The sequence below is a fragment of the Vulpes vulpes genome, chromosome 13 (genome assembly GCF_048418805.1).
Source record: "Vulpes vulpes isolate BD-2025 chromosome 13, VulVul3, whole genome shotgun sequence".
Lineage (NCBI taxonomy): Eukaryota > Metazoa > Chordata > Mammalia > Carnivora > Canidae > Vulpes > Vulpes vulpes.
Genome location: NC_132792.1, coordinates 103,464,490 through 103,481,819, shown reverse-complemented (window position 1 = coordinate 103,481,819; position 17,330 = coordinate 103,464,490). Strand labels below are relative to the sequence as shown.

General features: G+C 42.1%; 1 protein-coding gene across 1 annotated transcript in view; it reads left to right on the top strand.

Moving 5' to 3' along the window:
* The first annotated feature begins 8,929 nt into the window (after positions 1 to 8,929).
* Positions 8,930 to 17,330, top strand: part of KLHL14 (kelch like family member 14) — a 99,663-nt gene continuing 91,262 nt past the window's right edge. The window contains exon 1 of the mRNA XM_025996934.2: positions 8,930 to 10,756. Coding sequence (XP_025852719.1) covers positions 9,807 to 10,756 — 950 coding nt within the window. The 5' untranslated portion in view covers positions 8,930 to 9,806. The remainder of the gene's footprint in view (positions 10,757 to 17,330) is intronic.

The following is a 17,330-nucleotide window of genomic DNA, read 5'->3' as shown; positions in this document are numbered from 1 at the left end:
AAAATGTCAATGGGCTGGCGAATATTCCAACCCAGCAATACATATCTTCCTTTTTAAGCATTAGTAAGAAAAAGAACAAAATTGCCACAAATAAAAAAAAATGAGGGGTGTCTGGGGGTGACTTAGTCTGTTAAGCATCTGACCCTTCATTTCGACTCAGGTCATGATCTCAGGAGCTGGGATTCAGCCCTGTGGGCTCCTTGCTCAGTGGGGAGTCTGCTTAAGATTTTCTCTTTCTCCCTCTGCCCCTCCCCCTGCTTGCTTGCTCTCTCTCTCTCTCTCTCTCAAAAATAAGTAAATATTTTTTAAAAAAAGAAAAATTTAAGGGTGGGGAAGGTGATTAGGATAATTTGCAGATTTAGGTAACAACTCTTTGTGATAAAGATGCATTGTCTTGCTCATAGGGAAAGATTGTCATGCCTTCCTTTACTCAATATTCAGATTATGGCATTTTTACAGTAAAACAAATACTTTCCCATAAACCCCAACTCTTCAAAAACTTTGATGCTAATAAAATAATTTTTTTGTTAGTGCACATAATTTCTCTTAAAACAGTCAGCAAACTTCCAATTTTTTATTTGTTCGTATCTGATTGTTTGCACAAAGATGACTGAGTAAATGCTCTGGACTCAAGCCTCTGGACAGTTTTCTGTGGGAAATTTTTTTCTTCTTATATTGCTTAAGCCCTCATCTTATTCCACAGGTCATGAGGAAAGTTCCCAACTGTTTTTTGGGGAACATTCACTCTAGTATTAATGCAACCCCAGGGGGATCCCTGGGTGGTGCAGTGGTTTCGCGCCTGCCTTTGGCCCAGGGCGCGATCCTGGAGACCCGGGATCGAATCCCACGTCGGGCTCCCAGTGCATGGAGCCTGCTTCTCCCTCTGCCTGTGTCTCTGCCTCTCTCTCTCTCTCTCTGACTATCATAAACAAATAAAAAAAAATTAAAAAAAAAAATGCAACCCCAGACTGGTTAAATGAAGGAAATGTTTTCTCTCTGCAAATATGGAGAATAAAAGTGATTTGTCCAAGGTCACAGATAACGTTAGAGAAAAAGCTGAAGCCCAGCAACCTTCTCTCTCATCTCAGTCATTGGCATGAAGGTCTATTGCCAAAAAGCCACTTTTCAGAGTCAGGTATATATTCAGCAACCTAAACTAATATTAATAATAAATGTTAAACTAATATTAATAATAAAAGTCCTTGCATTTTTAGAATCTCAATTACCCAAGACACGTACATAAAACACCAAGTATTGGGATCTCTGGGTGGCTCAGCCATTTAGCCCCTGCCTTTGGCCCATGGTGTGATCCTGGAGACCTGGGATCGAGTCCCACATCGGGCTCCCTGCATGGAGCCTGCTCTCTCTACCTGTGTTTCTGCCTCTCTCTCTCTCTCTCTCTCTCTTTCTGTGTGTGTATCATGAATAAATAAATAAAATCTTTAAAAAAAAAAAAACACCAAGTGTTCCCAAAGATAAATGAATGGTGGTTTTTAAAACTATAGGAAGATAAATGGAAACATACAACATTTAAAGAACAAAGTCAAAAATAATGATTCTTTTGTTAACATGACCGGTTGTCTCTTGAATAGCATTATGAATTATTGCAAACCTGAGAAAAGCAGATGTCTTTATTCCTTCTAACTCATATTTGTTGAATACTGGGCATAATGTGCAGAATAGGAAAAAGAAAAAGTTCTTCTTTAGTTACATATGTGTATTTTTTATTTAACAAACATTCACATGGTGCTCACTATGTGTCTGAAACTGTTCTAAGCACTTTTACAAATATTTACAAAATTTAAGCATTGTAAAACCCTAGGAGGCAGGTACTATAATTATCCCCATTCTTGGATGAGGAAACTGGGCAGAGAAATGTTATTTATCCAAAGTCTCAAAGATGGAGTGGCAAAGCTAGGATTCAAAAGTAAGTGGTCTGCTTCCAGAATGCAGGCTTAGAAACACAACTTTGTGCTACCTTGGTTTAGCAGTTTAATAAATATTTCCATAAAAGTAACTATTCCCTTCGATTTTTTAGAGCACTTGGCCAAGTGATGGTTGCCGTAGGTAAAGGATTTGAGGGAAATACTCACAAGGTCCTATCAGATTCTTGTCTATGTACAATAAATGTTTATTTCACAATGTTAAAAAGATTTTATTATTTAAAATCAAGCAATTGATTAATATCTCCTTAGTTAAATGCCCAAAACAGTCCCGGATTTTGAAATACCCCCTTGTCCTTTCTGCTGATACCCTGAAAAATTTGAAAATCCATCTTTCATAGTCCATCAGTATATTTATTGGATATCTATTATGGGCAAGATACAGAGCTGTGGACCACGGGAGACTTTATCAGATACCAGGCTTTTTCTCCTCTAGAAGCTTATAATCTAGCTGAGATCATAAAATATATTAATCTATATAAGTAATTAGCTATACAAAGTGGTAAACAATAAGTATCAAGAAAGTATTATAGGTAATAAGTACTATAAGGAACTTAGGAGCTTGTTCTTTCTGCTCCAGTAGTTCATTACACATACCCTTATTAGAGCAATCATCACACTGTAATTATTCACATGCTGTGTCTAATTTACCTGCCTGTCTCCTCCATTAGAATGTTAGCCCCTTGAGGGCAAGGACGCAGTTTTACTCATCATTGTTATCGTCAATGTTTAGCACATTGTCTGGGATATAATAAATACTTAACATATGCTTGATGAATAGATGTAAGAAGTTCACAGAAGGCAGGCACTTCTTTTGTGGCTAGTGTAGCATAATGGTTAACCTCTAGAGTCAGGTTGTATTGATTTGGATCTTGGCTCTACTTTTGAAAAGGTGTGTGGCCCTGAAAATTTTATTTGATTTCTCTGCACTTCATTTTGCTCATTGATAAGGTTAGAATAATGGCATCTTTCTTTATTGGCTAATTTTACTATGGAACAAGTCACCCCAAAAATTAATGGCTTAAAACAGCAGCCATTTATTTTGCCCAGAGTTCCGTGGGTCAGTAAACTTGAGCTATGTTGGTTCTTCTGTCTTAGCTGGGCTCATTCATACATCCTAGGTCAGCTGAGACCATGTAGTATCTCATCTGCCACCAGGCTAACCTAGACTTTTTCAAATGGCAGCTGGCAGGATTCAAACAGGGGAAGTTGAAGCATACAAGGCCTTTTAAGGCTCAGACTTGGAATTGGCACAAAGTGACTTCTGGCACATTCTATTGATCAAACAAGCGACAAGGCCAGCTCACATTCAGGGGGTGGGGAAATAGACTTCATTCTTGATGGGAAGAAGAGCAAAGCCACTTTATAATGGGATATTTATACCAGGAAGGATAGAGAGTTGGTGCCTTTTTCACAATCTACCATGCCGTCTCATGGGATTGGCAAAAGAATTAAGAAAATAAAACATCTAAAGGATTCAGGCTAGTGTCCACCAAATAAGCAAGGAGTTCCGTAAAAATTAGCTATGACTACTCTGTTCAAAGTTGCCAGGAAGAGTTTCAAAGTGGAAAGAAATCTGAGTTTGATCTGAGAAATAGGTGGGATTTCTCTATGTAGAGAACCCAGGCCTCTCATAAGGATACAACCTAAACATGTGGTATGAAAGTGGGAGGTATTCAAAAAGCAGCTAAAAACAGACTTACCAGAAGAGCTACCACAGGAACCTAGGAACCTGGAATACTGGCCAAGGAGTTGGACTTGGCCCCAGAGCAATAGTAAACCATTGGCTTTGACTAAATACTAGCCAGTTGTACCATTTCTTATCTTTTACTGTTATTTCCGATTTTTTGCTCTTCCATAAGCTTCATGATGCTAGTGGTTTTGTGATATTTCTGGCCATGTCTACCCAAGATCTAAAATAGAGGCCTATGATTTTTGTCTGGGTTTTGCCACTCCCTGGCTTTGGGGACCTAGGAGGTCCTTTTTTTGCTCAATTTTACTGTAAAATGGAATAATTTCTCCCTTTATCCATCTTACAATGGTGGCAATCATAAAGGTCAGGCCACAGGAAGTAGTATTTAGTAACCAAAAGAAATACAGGCAAAGCCAATCTTTGATGTTTATACAATTTGGTGGTAACTCATAAATCTGAAGCAGAAAAGTGGAGAATGAGGAAAATGAAGTTTCAATGTGGCTGCCCCTTCATGTGAAGCAGCAAAACACTTCTGGAACTGTTCTCAAGATAATCTTAAGTTCATCCAGTCCAGCGAGATGGTCCTAAGCAACCAGAGCCACTGATTCGCCTGGGTCCCTGCCACCCGGAAGGCTGACCAGACTGCTCAGAGTTAGTGGCAGCTCCAGTAGATTGCTCGGTAGTGGCAGTTCCAGAATCTCTCCACTGTACATAGTTTAAATGCAGATTCACTGATGAATAATTTTGATAATTCTGTCGAAGTATGAAGACTGCTTGAATTAGATGACTACATGATCATATTTAGTTTTTTTATAAGACAATTCGGGCTCCTATGCCATGTGAAATCCATCCTGCTGAGTGCTCTTGACTAGTCACGTCCTTCCTGCCATTTTAAAAACAATAGTGGCAGAGATGCAAGCTGCTGATAGTGCTCAGCAGGACAGATCAAACACACAGATGCAATTTCTGTACGTTGAACAGTGAAGTAGGATAAAATTCAAATACTTACAATCGCTTAGTAGCTAGCATCTGATTGCTGCAAATTGAATCTTTCATAACGGGATTTATTGTAAATAGTGTCATATCATTTGTGAGTTCTGCAATAATTTCAGTCAAAGCCAGTGCAAGATATTGGAGGTGTGAGACTTACATGATATATATGCCAGTGCACACATAGATTATGAAGGGATGTTTTATCATCAATATTATTTTTAATTGCTTATGAAACAACCATAATTGTAATTTTTTCTCTGAAATCTTAAACATTCTCAAATAGTGTACTTTAAAACCCAGAAGAAAGCAGCCTAGCCACTTCATTTCAACAGCTGTTTTAGAATTGCAAGACCACAGCCCTTCTCTTCCCCTTCCACTCTACTTGTTAAATAAGCATCAAAATTATAGATAGTTAAAATTTTTGAAATGTGTCTTTCATATTGTTTGGGAGAAACAAAGATCCATGTCATCATAATTAGCAATCAATACATCCTATTAGTAAAGAAAAAAGAAATAGAAATTCAAAATCAAGATATTTTGAGATCTCAAAACATGTCTTACTTCCTTTATGAGAACATGGAAAGATGGCAATAGTTTAAGTGATCGATACTCTTACTCATGTTTGGATTTATTTCCAAATACTTCATTGGAAGCTCATAAGAGCTGAACATCAAAAGCAGACTATACAAATTATACTTTCAATGTATGAGAATTTGGTGATCCTGCACAGACATGATAGCTTTAATTGCTAATGCACAGAACCCCCCAAAAGACACTGTATCACAATTACACAATCTTCCTGTTCAAGACCTAACTAAGGGAAATTCAAAAAAGGGAACATTCAAAACAAATAGTAGGGCCAGAAGATTTGAAGAATCTGTTCTCTTTCTTTTCCTTGCTCTAAACAAAAACAAAAAAAAAATCCTTTTCTATTATTTTACCATATATTTGAGCTTTTTATTATAAATATGAAAGCTGAAATACAGCATCTCAATAAGATCTGAATAAAGTATCTTACTCTCAGATAACCTAGGACCTTGATAGAGAAGGACCGTTGTGAGGAGTAAATGCTTCAGTTTGATCCTTCTTCATTTATTTAAGAGCAAATATCCCACATGCATGTTAATGTTTATTATTCTAAATGGGGAATTCCCTATTTCTAAACCAAAGAATTTTCAGTTTTCCCCCCTCTCTTAAGCAGGTGTCTTTCCATATCTCACAAATCAAAAGGGAAAGTGGGAAGACAGCCTTTTTCAGTGGTGCCCTGATGTGTATTTTAATAAGTTTACTAATCAGAGCATATATAAATTAGAATGAATCATATTCATATATTTGATAGCAAAGAAAACTCAGTTTAACTCATGTCCAGCTTTCTTTCATGCCCGTTCTATTCAAGGGCATGCTTTTTTTTTTTTTTTTTTTTTTTGCTTTTTTTTTTTTTTCTTTCTTCCTTTCTGGGACACCTCCAACCCCCATTGACAACCAAAATGCAGGGCTATAAATGTAAGGGCACAATATATCATGAGATAAGTCTAGAGAACATGTCCTCTACCAAAATGCACATGAATCTCTGGTACAGTGAAAATTCCAGAATCATTTTGGGGTTCATTTTGCATGTGAAGCCGGGCCAAAATGTGAGCTTTATGTGGTCATCCTTATGTATCAGATGAGGTCTAAAGTTTAAAGGTTACATCTGTGAAATTGCAGCTGGGTTTCCCAGCACTTGATTCTAGCTCCTGCAATTCAAAGACTCTTAATTGAAAGACAAATCTGACAATATGATAATCTTTCAATTAAAAACAAAATATGACTTCTGAACTCTTATCTGTTGAGGAGCTGACACAGAAGTTCAGAGATGGTTGTTTAACCAGGCAAAATGATAGAGAAAATATGTTTTCCAACAAGATCATAAAGCTTGTATAGTGCAGGGAAACAAATAAAAAGCGAAGGGCTGTCTTCTTTTCCATCTACCAGCTCTAATTCCCCCACCCCCAGTTTGTACACTCAGCCACTCACCTTTTAGGCAAGGACTAGTGTCTTCCAAATTAGACTCAAACCCCAGATACCGAGACACTAGAAAGTGGCATCTTGGCATACTTTGAGATCAGACGTTTTCTGCATTTCATGGTGGGGGGGGGGGGGGGCAAGCAGCATACCAGTGTAGTGAAATCTGGAAACAACAGCATATATACAGACACAAAAAAAAGTTTGCATATTGCACAGAGCGCTTGAAGATCATAAATCTATGCATGAGAAAGATGTAGTGGAAATTTTGGGGGGGATTAGAGTTTATTTTTGTCATCTCTGTGAGACAGCTACTCATTCATCCAGATCACAGCTAAGAAAAAAGCTGGTCACAGAAATTAGCAGTTTCAGCTCAGCAGCGAAGTCGCCAGCCTGTGAAGGCAGAGAGAAATTGACTAATTAGCAATGCGCACTAAAACTTGACGGTTCTTTATAGAGAGAGAGAAGAGAGAGGGAGAGAGAGGGAGAGGGAGGGAGGGGGGGCTCGCTTTTTCCCCTTCTTTCTTCCAAAGATGTTTGAAATCGCAGTCATTTACGCTCGACAATTTTTACAATAGCCTTGAGCCATAATTTTGCGAGTCTCTCCAGCATCCATCCCCCTGTATGGTCTCTCTCTACTGGCCAAGCACGACCGTTTCTCTCCCCAACCGTGGATTTCCTATTACTCTCGTTACGACTCACTGAGCCCCAGGCCCAAGGATAATGATGTGTTGTTTCTTGGTAGCATAATTTGTCACACGTACATTTTTTCTTCTTCTTCTCTTGCAGAAAGCTCTGCTCCCTCTCTCTCTCTCCCTCTCTCTCCCTCTCTCTCCCTCTCTCTTTCTCTCTTTTCTCCCTCTCCTACATTTTCTTGCTGTTGCTAATTCATGGTGATCAAATGATGTACGACAAAATAAATTGTAAAGAGTGACTGCCTGGAGTTGGGAACCAGAAGGTGTTTTCCCCCTCCCAAGGAGAGAGCAAACCTTTAAAAAGGAAGGACAATTGATTTTTGGGGGGGAGCTTAAGTGAGCCTTGACTTTGCAGCTGGTTGAAAGCAGGTAAGTTTCTGGCCTTGTGTCTGCCTTGTGTGTATTTTGTTCTGTCTTTTGGGTTGTTGGCGGGGGAAGGGACAGGGAGGGAGTCTTTCCGGGGGGGGGGGCAGTTGTGTGGCAAACGCTCATAAAGAATAAAACTCCTATTGCAAGAAATAAGCAGATGAGGGGGAAAGGCAAAGGAGGAGAACAAGAAGGAAGGGGAACAGGAAAAGATGGGGGGGGGGGGGAGCGAGACAACGAAGCGGGGAGAGCAAGAGAGAGAGGTATGACCGGGTCCACTTAAAGGGAGAGACTCTGGGAGATGTTTCAGGAAAGGCAGAGCTTTGGGGGCCGCTGGGGGAGGGGGTCCTGCCGGGGGAGGGAGCTCGAGGGAGGTTAGGGTCCACCTGAAACGGGATGGTAAAGTGAGTCGAGAGGAGCCCAGTACGGTATAAATAGGAAGCCGGCGATCCAGGACCGGCGCCAGGCAGGGCAGAGTGAGCCGCAGTGGAAGGGGCAGGTCCGGCGGGATCCCTCGGAGCCGGGCGGCGGCGGCGGCCCTCCGGGCGGGCGGGCGCGCGGGCGGGATGTGGGCAGAGGGTCCCTTTCCGCTCGGCCCTGGAAGGTGCAATTACAGGTTAAGGACCTGGCGTATCGATTTCGCCTCGCCTCCCCCAACCTGCCGTCCTCCGCCTAGATGCGGGCGGTTCAGACTTTTTTTTTTTTTTTTTTTTTTTTTAACAGAAGTAGTTCCAGGGCCAGGAGAGTGGGGGTGCCCGAGTGGGGGGCCGCTGGGGGTTGTACCGAGGGGCTCGGAGGGCAGCTGAGGCTTCGCGCGGCGACGCTGGGTGGGATGCGGAGACCCCGCACGGAACCCACCCCCCCCATTGGACGGCCCCCACCCCTCCCCCAACACCTGCCAGTTAACTTGAACTTCTTACAGTTACTGGAGTTAAAGCCACTGTTCCCGGTGCCTGGGAGACACAACCTTTCACGTGAATCCCTCCGGGGCCTCCCGGTTCCTGCTCTAAATCCACCCCAGTACCCCCCACTTCCTCCGTCCCCGTCCTCCCCGGGGTCGCCCCGGGAGGGAAGGGGAGATACACGTCTGAACTCCCGCGCTTTGAAATGCGGGGGGGGGGCGGGGGACGGGAGAGAGGGGGCCCCGGGTGGGGGTGGGGGCGGGGTGGGGGTGGGGGTGGGGGGGCAGGAAGGCTTCTCCTGCCAGGTTTCAAGGCGTCTCTGGAAAATGAGCCAAACTGAGCGGTGACGGGGAAGCCAACAGTTTGCGAAGCAGGGAAGCAGGCAGGGCCGGGGTGAGAGAAACGAGCTAGAATTGATAAGGACAGCTCCCGCCTCTGCCGAGTCCTCGGAGCTGGTCCTCACCGCGCTCCGCTGCACTTTCCCGGGAGAAGAAAGGGCTTTATCTGCGCCCTCGGACCATGAGCCTAGGAGTTTCTCGGGGCAGCGCGGATAATCGAAGGGGTTCCCGGCTTTCGGAGGGCTGAGAATCGCCCACCCGCACGCTTGTCGGGTCCCCTGCCCACCCCACCCCACCCCACCCCACCCCCCTCCAAACTGGACCAACTGCGAAAAGCAAAGCTGCAGGCACAAGTTGACCTGGACCCTCCGCCGACGGCCGCCTCTGCGCTCTCCCGGGCCCCCGGCTCCCCACTCCCCGGCCTTTCCCTTCCTCGGGCCCGGCATGGACACAAGCCCACGAGGTGTCTCGGCCTCCGCCGCCACTTTGCCGTCGCTGCTGCCACCACTGTCGCTGCCAAGAGCCGAGCCGGGGTGGTTTTAGGAAAGTGAGGGACGAAGTGTGTGGGCGGTGGCGAGAGGAGTAGCAGGGAGCCGAGCCGGCGCCCCGACCCCAGGCAGGGCCCTTGTGGTGGCGCTCACGGACTCAGCGCCTGCAGACCGTACTCCTGGGGTCGGGGTCCTGGGGCGCGCCGGGCAGGAGCCGAGCGGGGCACTGACTGTTGTTCTTCGCCCTCCCCTCCGCTCCACACCCTTCCCCACCCCGACCACACCCCACCACCTCCACTACCCCGCTCCCCTCCCTCCCATCCCCCACCCCTGTCTGCCAGGTTGGAGGAGGGTTTAAAGCCAGGTGCGCCGAGTCAGCTCGCCATGTCCAGATCCGGGGACAGGACCTCCACCTTCGACCCCAGCCACAGCGACAACCTGCTGCACGGCCTCAACCTGCTGTGGAGGAAGCAGCTGTTTTGCGACGTGACCCTGACGGCCCAGGGCCAGCAGTTCCACTGCCACAAGGCCGTGCTGGCCTCCTGCTCGCAGTACTTCCGATCGCTCTTCTCCAGCCACCCCCCTCTCGGGGGAGGGGTCGGCGGCCAGGACGGCCTGGGGGCCCCCAAGGACCAGCAGCAGCAGCCGCCGCAGCAGCAGCCGCCACAGCAGCAGCAGCCACCGCCGCAGGAGGAGCCCGGGACTCCTTCCTCCTCCCCCGACGACAAGCTGCTGACCAGTCCGCGGGCCATCAACAACCTGGTGCTGCAGGGCTGCTCGTCCATCGGGCTGCGCCTGGTGCTCGAGTACCTCTACACGGCCAACGTGACCCTCTCCCTGGACACGGTGGAGGAGGTGCTGTCGGTCAGCAAGATCTTGCACATCCCCCAGGTCACCAAGCTCTGCGTGCAGTTCCTCAACGACCAGATCTCGGTACAGAACTACAAGCAGGTGTGCAAGATCGCCGCGCTGCACGGCCTGGAGGAGACCAAGAAGCTGGCCAACAAGTACCTGGTGGAGGATGTGCTGCTGCTCAACTTCGAGGAGATGCGCGCCCTGCTGGACTCGCTGCCGCCCCCCGTGGAGTCGGAGCTGGCGCTCTTCCAGATGTCCGTGCTGTGGCTGGAGCACGACCGCGAGACCCGCATGCAGTACGCGCCCGACCTCATGAAGCGCCTCCGTTTCGCGCTCATCCCGGCCCCGGAGCTGGTGGAGCGGGTCCAGTCAGTGGATTTCATGCGCACCGACCCGGTCTGCCAGAAGCTGCTGCTGGACGCCATGAACTACCACCTGATGCCCTTCAGGCAGCACTGCAGGCAGAGCCTGGCCAGCAGGTAGGAGACAACAAAGAGGAGGGCGGGGGTGGGGGGGGGGTGGAAGCTGGAAAGGCCGGAGGGAGGGGAGGGGGCAGAGAGGAGGGGGGAGAGGGGTGGGCTGCGCGGGAGGCTCTGGCAGGCTGAAAACACACGCAAACAAACAATTCAGACTGTGTGGGGAAAGTTGATTGCGGAGTCCCTGAAAGGTCATCGGGGAAGTGGCCTAACTGCATCCCCGAGCGCTAGAGAGCCCACGTTCTCACCGTCCCCAGGGCAAGAAATGTGGGACTTGTGGGCTGAAATTGACAGGCAGGTGGGGCCAAAGGCCAGGGCAGTTCGAAGCGCAGCTCTGGAACCCTCTCCAACCAGTCCTCCCTCCAAATCTCAAAATGAACTCGCTTAAGGAAAAGGATTCTGCAGTGACAAGTCCCCACCCCGCTCCACCTCTTTCCTGCCTTGGGCGAGCAGGAGCGCCCTGGCGATGCTCCATGAAGAGAGCTTTCATTCTTTCCGTCAGACACTCGAGGGTTTGTTGTTGTTGTTGTTGTTGTCGTCGTCGTCGTTTTAGTGACTGGGGTCTGCTCCCTCTGGAAGTTAGAGCTCCCAAAGGTTTTTGTCTCTTAGGGTCACTATTGGAAATTCTGGCATCACATACCCAGGCAAACTTTTCTATCTTTTGTGGGAAGCCTTTCTTTTGCACTTTTAAAGGAGAGCAAAGCAGGAGGTTTCAGGGTGTCAGAGGGAATCACGCCTAGTAGCTTCCATCTGTACCAGGAGCACGGAGAGCAGGGCTGAAAATTGGGAGGAGGGAAGTCATCTGGCTCCAGTTAGGTCCTTGTGCCTGCTCTGAAGTCACAAAGAAGTTGGGGACTTGTTGTTGCTCTTTGGAATGTGTCTCTGTGTGCTGCAAATAAGGTTTCATGTCAAAGGGGAGAGAGAAATGATGCCTTTTGAAAATGTTGCTGAGATTTGTTTTTAGCCGTAGGAATTGACACTCATGTTTTATTGGTTCCAATGTTAAGACCCCTTTTAATGAGTCCTAGCAGAGCGTTTCTTTTTTCTTTTTTCTTTTTTTTTTTTCAAAAAAGAGAAGCAGTGTCTTCTCAGTTTCTCATGATAAAACTATCATGATTTCAGATGCCAGGCTGCCCACCCCAGCCTAATCCACCAAAGTGTTACATGGTTTAAGAATCCATCATGGTATTTTCCCATTCAGAAGGATATCTAAAGGTGGGCGGGGGGATGCATTCTGTGCAGCTTTATGGAATTAAATATTTAGTCGTGATGTTTCTACTAGACCCAACTGGAGATGTTTTAAGAACAGGAAAATATTCTCTACAGCACTGGTATTCAGGTGAGGCCCACTGAGGTATGGGAAATCTGGGACTTAGCCACCTTCTAAGTTGCTTTTCTAATATTTGTGAGAGATGAATTAATGAATTGTGTCAAAAGAGGATATTAGGACAATAGCACAAGCAAGAATCCAAACCCTTAAAAAAAAAAAAAAAAAAAAAGAATCCAAACCCTTGTGTGCTTGAATAGTGAGCCCAGAAGTCCAGCTATGAATAAGAACATGGAATGTACTTTTATTTTGTCAGAGCTTTTCATTTGTCTAAAGATTAAAACTTAGTGTGATGGGCAAATGTCAGCCCACTAATGGGCACTGGTGATTAATATTCTGTTATCCTATCTTGTATCACTTTTAAATGACCTACAAAGTATACTTCATTTAGTATATATTATACAGATTCAAGAATTCAAACAACACAGCTATAGTCTTGAACATCCATTTATTCATATTCTGAAAAACATGTAAAATCTAGTATAAACTCAGAAACCCAGAGGGATAATGAGATTAAGGCTTAACTTGTTTTAAGAGTGATTTCGGGATGTTGAACACTACAAATTGGACCTTGTAAAGAATTTCTGAAGCCCTCAATGCACTTTTATCTAATAAGTATGTTCTAGGGCTCAGTGTTAGGACAGTTGACTCTCAAAATGCAAAGTCCATTTTCCACCTTAGTCTGGATTCAGCATACCAGCTGGGGCCTGCTGGTTCTGTCCTGGTGGATGGCTGAGATACCAGGCTGCCTGGCTCCGTGACGACACCTTCCAGCTTCACTGGGCCATATCATTTGAAGGATATGTAGTGGCGTCTGACCACTAAATGCTTACAAGTGTCATGGATGCTGCAAGAATCTGATACTTCTGCGGCAGGAAGAAAACTGTATTTTCCTTTAAAAGCAGAAGATACAGAGAAGAAAACAGTTCATGTGAACCTGTTGTTGGTCTCAAAGTACTATAATTCAGATTTGGTTCCATTACTGATAATGGTAGCATTTTAATTTGGGGGGACTAATTACATTATTCTAATTTTAATTTGCAAAAAAGATGTAAGACAAACCATCAAGATCTTAACTTTAATGTAGACAAATGCTGTAAGTTGTAACCAATAGTATTATACTGGCCCATTTATTATAGCATCAGCATAATATAAAAATGTTCTCTCAGATTTACATGTAGTTTAACAGAAGGATAAATGTGTTAAACAATTGCTTTTGCAAATGCATCACTTTTATTGAAGACAATTGAGTGGGGATGCATTATATTTATTACTTTTTATCCACCTATAGTTTTTAAAGTCTATGAAAGAATTCCTCAAATTTAGACAAGGAGTTGAAAAATTAAAATTGACTAATCTGTTGGAAAAAATACAAAATATGAGGAACTAGAATCACTTCAAAAAGAATCTACTTGCTTAAGAATCACGTTATCTATAGAAAGTAAGGCCATTAATATAATAACAATATTTTAAATATTTTTAAAGACTATTAAGTAATTTTGAATTTTTATTACATCTAGAAAAATAAAGCAACCCAAGCCTGAAGACTTTCTAAATACCCAAATTAATATTTAATTTTTGCTCTAGTGGCTTAGTCTTTCTGAGTATGCCATTTATGTTCAGATTCATGTTTTATTTTAGCAAATTAAGCATAGAATAATAAATTTTAAAAAGAATAATAAATTAAAAATAAAGGATTTATTATCTTATATTCAAATATATGCATAACTAATTTAAGAGAAAAGGACTTGAGAAGACAAAAATTAAGACATTCAAAGTCTTATTTCTTATTCTCTTTGTTTTATTGCAAGAAATATAAACAAGAAATAAGTTCTGGAAAAAGTTTCTAGAAAAGACCTTTATAAAGGCTTCCAAAGTATGAAATTTAATTTAATAAGTGACATAACATGCAATGTTTATAGTACATTAGAAGGTAAATATCAGACAACATACAGTCTAAGTTTAGCTTAAGTAACCCCCCAAGTTTTTTTTTTTCATTTGTATTTTTTAAATTTTAGAGCATAATTTAGTAGTCATTCAAATAAGTCAATTTGGACTGGATTCAGGAACTTCTTTTTTACATTTTCATTGCATCTCACACAATGCAACAGTTAAATAAATGCTAACTGAAAGTTGAAAGAATTAAGATTATAAAATAAGAAAGCTTCAGTGTTGCACTTCACCAATATGCTCCCCAATCTACAGTACTATTGCACATAAAAAGTCCATTGACCCTTCCACAGGAAAACACCTGTAAAGAAAATAATCATGTTTTTTAAAACATTTAACCACCAGCTACCACAGTCCCAAGTACAGTCCTATACTGAAGTGTAGTTTTCCAGAGATTCTATTTCACAGAAGACAGAGGGCCACCTTATAAAGAGTTCACTCTCTAAAAAAGTCTATTTAAAGATTTCATAGAAATTAATTTAAAAATCTACTTAAACTTGAAGGAGCACAATTATCTATTGGCTAAAATGACTTGTAATGATTAAAAAGCCATTAGATTTCCTAACATAGTTTTGTTTCCTGGCTTTGGTGCTTAAAAACTATTTCCTTAAATGTAGGACTATATTTTCTATCAGTTCTCTTTCTAAAGCCTGAATAACAACCTTAGCAAAGCAAACCAATCTCGTATCCATGTATTCTCTAAATTGTTACTTCCCTTTATATCAATTTGATACCCTCAGATTAGAAGTTGTTAGGTAGTTAGATTTTTGTATCAGAAGTTACTCAACCATTCAGAATACAATTTGTTTATTATGTGAAACAGGACCATTGATTACAAAATTATATCACAGGTATGGGAACCAAATAGTTATATCCTACAATCAAAAAGCAATTAGAGTAGATATTAATGTGTTGTATTGACTCAGAGGATTTACTGACAAAAGTGGACATGTTCACATTTTTAATTCATATCTTGTATTTTTTTTCCATATTTATGAAAATGGTGCGGTTTACTCATTAGCCAATTTCCAAGATTCTCTATCTTCTTAACTTAAAAATACAGTAAAATACAGTAAAAAAATATATCACTTTATTTACAACTACTTAATATCAGAAGATGTTCTAAGCATTTTACAAACATTAACTTATTTAATGCTCAAAACAGCACTAAGGTATGAGTACCACCATTAGCCTCATTCTATAGATGGAAAAACTGATACACAGAGAAGTTAAGTATTTTGCCCATTGTTGCACAGCTGGTAAGTGGTAGAACCAAAGTCTGGACCTGGCAGTGTGGCTTTTGAGTCTGTGTTCTCATCCACAGTGTTCTTTTTCATGCAAGGAACCTTTCCATTCTAGGATATGAGGCAGTGATTGGCCCTAGAGTTATATATAGACTTAAGACTTTCCTTTTGGAAAACTTGTAAGGGTTAAATAATAATGTATCTGACCTGAAAAGAAGTTAAGGAAAAGTATTGTTCTAAGCCTGGGGTTAGAATTTTTTTTTTTTTCTGTAAAAGACCAAATACCAATTATTTTTGGCTTTGGGAGCCACACAATCTTTGTTAAAACTACTCCATTCTTCCCTTGTAGCACAAAAACAGCCCCACACAATATGTAAATGAATGGGCATGGCTGTGTTATAATAGAACATCACTTATTGGGCACTGAAATTTTGTATAATATTCACATGTTATGAAATATTCTTCTTCTTTTTGTTTTTTCCCCACCATTTAAAACTGTAAAATCCATTGGTCGGGGCATATATAAAAACAGGAGGCAGGCTGGATTTGTTCTGTGAGTCATAGTTTGCTAACCCCTGTCCTAGGCACTTGGGATATATTAATCAACAAAATGGACGCAAAATTTTGTCCGCATTCTAGTGGAAAGAATCTCATTGATCATTCTCCCTCTGCTTGGAAAGAATACAAGTCTCAATAATTCTACTGATGCCAAATTAGAATTTCAACTTTCCATAATAAGGCTTAAGAATTTAAGTAGCAATCTCGGAAAGTAAAGACTAATTAATTTAAAAAATGAATGAGTTGCTCAATTTTTTCAAGCATACTATATAGAGAACCAACTAACAGAAATTGGTCATTATTCAGAAGAGGTTTAAATATCATTTATGTGATATTTTAATGATTTCCAGCAGGACATTAGTCAGGTACATTTAACACATTGCTAAGATTGACATGCACATATCCAGCAGACTAATCAAAGCACATAAGTGAACATATGAACAATTATTTTTCTAAATACCATTCTATAACTCCAGCTGCTTTGATCAAAGGGTATGTGTTGTCAGGACTCCTGACTTCCAAGGGAATTAGCTAGATTGAGTACATCTATAATTTCCCCCTGCCTTCTCCAAAATGAGTAACCTCTGGAGGACACTCCTACTGTTGTAGGCTTGGTTTATGTGTCTATCTCCCTCAGTAGATCAAGTGCCTGACCTTGATCTACAAATGTGAGTTCAATTTGAATTGATACTGGTCTTAAGTATAATTGAGGTGGACACTTAGGTTAGTCAGTTAAGTGCGAATTGACAAAGCCAATGTTGAAATAAAAATGGAAGTTATTTGAAAGATGATCAACACACACACAATTTTGTCTACCAGGTGCAATAGTAACTTTCACTGTTGAGTACCTACCATGAGTTTGCCATATTACTTGCTTACATTTTCTACTCCTTGTAACATTCTTCTCATCTTTTTAAATATTAGAAAATTGAGACTCAGAGAAGATGAATAATTTGTCTAATTATCTGTATAGGATTGAATTGGGAGTCAGTCATCATCATCTGAAGAATACTCCCTTGTTGTGAGTGTACATTATGTATATATATATATATGGCTTATACAGAAAAAGAACTCTAATATACCTTCCATATCTTTGTTTTACTACATCACTGAAGAGATTAAAAGTTACAACTTCTCATGCTTCTTCAAATGACCCAAACAATGAAAAGGAGTGAGATAAATACTTTGGAAAACCAAAATTCTTTTCCATTGGTCTACCATATTTAATTATTAGTTCTGAGATTAGGGGGCCATGTAATAGGGTTGCTAAGATTTTTCACTCAGAAATTAACTTACTAAAAATACAATGAGCCAATATATTTTAAATAAATCAATAAAAATGAGAACATTCAATTTAACTATGAAAAATAATTGTGAAAATAAAACAAAACACAAAACAAAGCCTAGGAGCTTGAATTGAACCAAGAGATTTTTTTTCCCTAGATTTCTGTGCACTAGAGTATTAGAGGGGTATCAGCTTTGTTTCCGTGAGGACAAT